Below are 5,557 nucleotides of genomic sequence, written 5' to 3' on the forward strand. Positions count from 1 at the left end.
TTATGCCCATGTATGGACGAAATGAACTGAGGTCCCTTTAATGCCCATATATGGACGAAAGAGGGACAAAGCCTCATGTAGGCCGACCCCTTGGGTCTGGCAAAAAGTAATTTTAGGGTGAACTACGCCTTTAACAAGAGCCTGTGACTAAACAATAACTGCATGGGATCCATTGGAACACAGATTCTTTGTCCCATCTCCTGAAAAGTAACCACTTTTGGACATACAAGGTTTCCACCCGACTGCAACGATAGATAGCCTACAGAGCAGCGCTGTGTATTAATCAGCATCAGTGCAAGAGTAATAGAGTCTTCCTCTTGATTCTGATGACCTCTCTTCCACCCCAATCAGCGACTTTGGGAAAAGCGTAGAAGTATAGAAGAGGAAAGAAAATGCGCCCGTCTGTAGTTCCTCACACTGGTCCCCAGGGAGCGTTGTTTATACCAGGCAGACAGTTAACAAGGTCCAACACGTCCCTCATTAAGACAGCTAGAATGACAAGAACGCCAGGTGAATGCAATTACTGAGACTTCTTGGTAGAATAGAAAGCCTGTGCTATATATACTGTAGCCAAAAAAGGCCCTTAGGGGTTAATTTTTTACACTTTAAGATTAAAAGTAACACTCATTATTTTGCTGTCACAGTGGGACCAGGGACAGTATAGACAAGATCATTGGTAACCAAAGTTTTTTTGCTCAAGACCCAAAAGAGAAATTAGACACTTGTGTGGGAACCAAACTAGTGGAAATAGCAGATCTGCAAGCTCACAGATCTTGAGCTTGCAGATCTGCTATTTTCAGTACATCTTAACGTTTTTTATTATTAATTCATAGAAATTATTTGATTTTATTTATGAAATACTTTGAATTTGGAATTGTTTTTAATTGATAAAAAAATGTTTTAATCTTTTGAAATGTGTTTTAATTTGTTTATGTAGGAAACAAAACAAGTGGATATTTACTTACTCGTGACCCATAAAAATGGACTGGACACTGGATTAGATGGTCCATACTGTCTCTCTTCCTCCATACTGCTGCCTTCTGCCTGTCCTGTTACTAAAACAAATATCTGAGTGGTGAGTGTTGTCATTTTATTAATTGTTTTATTTATTGTTAAAATAAGTGCTAGATAGCTTTTCTGATGGCAATCATTGTTATATGGAGTGTGCAGTAAGGGTCTCCCTGTTTCTCCAGCTCTTTAGTAAACATAAAATATATTTTCAGGTCAGGATACCAATTTTATCCAATCAGGAGAGACAAGTCATACAGGATACAGAATTGACAAGTGCAATGTGAAGTGATAAAAGTTAAACAAAACATACAAATACTCAAGTAAAGTACAGATAGCCTACTCAAAAATGTACTCATGTTACAGTACTCAAAATGTAGGCTACTTAGTTACTGTCCATGCACTGCCAAATCTATTCAATTCCTGGAGACGAAATGCCTCTAAAAAACTGCCCACCAGTTTTGTGTGAATGTCTGCATGATAGAACCGGGTCCCACCAAACTGCCCATAAAGCACAGCCTGACCTGGGATTCCTCCTGCAGCCCTGCAGCCCCCTTCAGATTAATGGGGACAAGCCTCTGGCCTCGGCTTCACCTCATCCTCCCACATGGCCATTTGAGAGGCCAGATGTGTGGAAATAAAGGGTCCGGAGAAATCTCTGTGCTGTCACACATCATAGTAATGGTTTCTAAGGGACGTCACCGTCATAGTAAGCTGCTACAGTTCAGTTTCCGTTTATAAAAGTTTGGCTTTTGGGAGGGGGGGTGGGGGTGGTTGAGGGAGAGGGTCGTTTAGAGGCCTTGGCGCGGAGGACAGCTGTCTCTGTCTGCAGCCAATAACGTCTCGGTTGTTGTCAGCCGGAGAATGATTGCTCTCGTTAGCAAAGACTTAACAAGCATTATTTTTTACTAGTGCAGTGATTCCCTAACCTGCAGACGCGGGGGCCCTCTGGTGGGCCGTGATGATATTGCAAATAGTTGGCTGAACACAAAGATTTTAACAATACATACATACATATGTGATTTTCAAGTGGGCCCTGATACAGAAAAACTTGGGAACCGCTGTATTATTGTTTCAGACCTACTGTACAACAACCTGAACCCTATAGCGTTCCTATCCTGGGGACATGAATAAAAGGTGAACATTCTGAGAAAATGGCAAATCTACAAGGTCACAACGCGTTGACTCGAGATGCAATATGTTGTGAGCTTGTAGATTTAGCTATTTTTAAAGATTTTCGATAAAGACTAAAACTAAGGACACTTCTCTATGATTGTAGTTAGCTTTAGTCAGTTTTGTAAAACACAATACGTTTAGTTATTGGGTTTTGTATTTTATTTCAGTTATCTAAATTGTTTTTTTGTTTTTCCAATTCTAATTTTGTCAGTTTTAATTGACTATAGCCTAATAACCCTGGTGTGTAAACTTTACTCCTCTTTTCCACAGCGTGGCAAAGCTACAGCACATGTTCTGCAATACTCTACTCGACTGCTCTGCCCTGCCAAGCCAAAGTGCAGTAACTACGTTTTTGGACTCACCGACTTATTTGTGTATCCCAAAGGTCAAATTAGCCTTTGTGATTTTGGGGGATAAACAATTACCTCAAGAACAGATGTACAATTAGTGTAATATCACTTATATGTCAATATCTCATTTGGCTGACCAGTTGAATCACTTTTAATCCCATTTTTCAGTGTTTTTTTCCTCGTAGTTACTATACTTTGGCTTGGCAGATGTGCACTTGATTCTGCACTGGCTCCGTGGTATCAGTTTGAAGCTAATGTTGAAGCAGATAAGATAAGAGCAGATAATTACTTTTCTTGATGCTGTAAGAAAGAAAACATCACATCTTATGAATGTTGTAACCCCACAGTCAGCACAAGTGTAGCGGCTTATGAATATTTCAATTCTGCTGTGGTGTCTTTTTGGTGGATGTTAGGGTTGCACCTCCTCAGTGGCTTTCATAATACAAGAACTCAGATTTCTTACTTAAACTTCAGCCATTTTCAACCTAGCATCGTATAATTGGTCCTCACTAATGCTCATTATAATGGTACCACTTGTTTCCCTACTCTGTCTGTGTCTCAGAGGAGGTATGTGGACCGTTCAGAGACCCGCCTACCAGTGACATCATCGATGGGGAATCCATCCAAGCTAATAGAATCTGCAGGCTCTCTCTCTTCCTGGAAAGTAAGCATGCAGAAGCCGTGGTTCTAGCATTCATTATTATTAAATATAATAATTATTAAATCTTGTTTGAAATGACCAAACCTGCGTACCGATGATTCAAGCTCTTGTTAATACTGTTCATTTTTGGGAGGCAAGCATGTTATAGAAGGATGTATCTATCCTATCGACCTCCTAATACAGGTAGCAACTTTTGATGAGGTTCTTACTTTAAATAATAAATGATGTCCAACAACGCCATCTTGAAGATGTTGTATCAAGGAAAGTAATGAATGTAGCTTTCTATAAATTGGTTTCCCCAAAAACAGATAAGATCAACGAAACAGAGACGTGAGTTTCCCCCGAACACATGAATTTATTCAGATTAAATACACAAAAGTTAAACAATGTATCTACATATTTACACATATCTAATGTAGGCCCACCTGAGGTTAGACATAAAGCATAGCAGCAGATACTGTATATAATGTACATGATATGGACGTTAGTTAAGGTTACAGCAACTTTCACTGGTATAATCCACAGGTATAGGTCCATGACGTCTCTATGACATTATGACCCCATATTTGGGCAAGATTTCAACTCCAATTTGACCACCATTCACTTTATCAGCTTAGTTAGGATATACAGTCAAGCCTCCACGGGCATCTGGTTGTATGACTACTGCTCTGTCAATCCAAAACACCATGACGGCAAAACTCAAGGGACACGGGGACAAGAAGAGGCAGTGCAGTTTACAAGCAGTTCCTTTGGACAGCAGAGGGAGGGCAAGAACAAATTAAGGAAGGGTCTTTTTTAGATATTACAGATAAACTACACAAAGAAAGAAGTGTATAGGCTATAAGAAAAATCTGTACAAGGGCTTCACTTGGCTGTGATGAAGCAAAATTATATTAATTATATTTCTTAGTATTGATGAGCTTGTTTTCCTATAAAGCTGTGAGCTGAGAAACAGGGCTTAGTCTGCTATCTGCTTAGATACAGTAAGACTGTTATTCAAGGAATATCCTGGCTATAGGGTCACAGCTATAGGAGTAAGAGACAGCCTTTTGTTTTATGACTATGAGAAACTAGTTGATTGTTATGACTGGAGTTGATACATTATTAGCACAGATTTTCACGTCAGCTGTCATCATTTGTTGGAACTCTTGGTAGCTGATCTGCCCGTCACCGTCAGTGTCTGCTACTCTGATCATCTCACCAACTTCCTCATCAGTCGGCGTCTCTCCCTGGGTGGTGTAGGCATGGCCCAGCTCAGCAGCACTGATGAAGCCATTACTGTCCAGGTCAAAGGAACGGAACGCTTCCACCACCGCCTTCTCCTCCTCGCTGCCTGTGACAGGGTTATTATATACAACGATTACTACTGTAAGTGAAACTGTATTGTACTGTATGTTTACAAAACCAACTAACTAAAATCCTTGAAAAAATGCCACTTAAGATTAATATGTTGAGCTTAAAGGTCACCCCCAAAATGTTTTTCCCCCTATTGATTAGGGGTGACTAATCGATAGGAACCGATGGTTGAACTATCCCTTTAAAGCTATGCTAGTTTTAAGTCGTAAAAAGAATACTAGTGAAAATAGCAGATCTACAAGCTCACAACGTGTCATGTTGAGACACAACGTGTCATGTTGCCTTTAATAATAATAAAATAAACTAGCAAACCCACTTTAAATTGGAATTGAAAACATGAAGTCAAAACAAATCTAAATTTATATAAACTATAATATAATAACCTGGGTCTGTGTCCTCCTCCACCTTCTGGGTCATCATGGTCAGGAACTGTGGGATGTCTATCTTTCCATTGTCATCGGCATCTGCTTCACTGAACATGTCCTTCAGCTCCACCTCTGTAGGGTTCTGACCCAGTAAGTGCGTGACGGCACTAAGGTCTTTGGTGCTGATGGCGCCGTCGCCATCGATGTCAATAAGCGAAAAGAACTCTGTGTACTCTGCAATCTGTTGCTCTGTCAGCTGGTCAGCCATTTTGACGTACAATGTCGTACTTTCGATCTCTTTCCGTCTACTCTCAGTTTACCTACGTCCTCTCTCTTTTCACAGAACACTACAAAATGATGGAGCTCGCACGCATAAAAAAAAGATCACCTATCTGTGATATGACAAATGAAACTGATTCATGAAGAATTTAGTCCAAATAGGTTCAGAGCAATACAGTTTTTCTCATTTCCGACGGGAAAAGACCTGGTAAGGATCTAATCCAGAGTGTGTCTAACTGTCTATGTGGCTGGACTTGCATGTACTTCCCCTATATAGCTGTTTTTTTCGACCAATAACAGCACAGATTTAAATGCACAGGGAATGTAAATAGATCTTGCAAAACAGCAATGTAAATTCCTTT

At 40.1% G+C, this 5,557-nt stretch overlaps 1 protein-coding gene across 1 annotated transcript; it reads right to left on the minus strand.

Annotated features, from left to right (window-relative positions):
* Positions 1-412: 412 nt before the first annotated feature.
* LOC311039080 (calmodulin-alpha-like) lies at positions 413-5,184 on the minus strand (the record flags this gene model as incomplete). Its single annotated transcript, XM_084048722.1, has 3 exons — positions 413-489; positions 4,397-4,528; positions 4,935-5,184. The coding sequence occupies 3 exons, from the start codon at positions 5,182-5,184 to the stop codon at positions 413-415; spliced, it is 459 nt and encodes a 152-aa protein (XP_083904848.1).
* Positions 5,185-5,557: the final 373 nt, after the last annotated feature.

This window comes from Gymnoscopelus microlampas (assembly GCF_963454915.1).
Source record: "Gymnoscopelus microlampas genome assembly, chromosome: 22".
In the NCBI taxonomy this organism is placed as follows: Eukaryota; Metazoa; Chordata; class Actinopteri; order Myctophiformes; family Myctophidae; genus Gymnoscopelus; species Gymnoscopelus microlampas.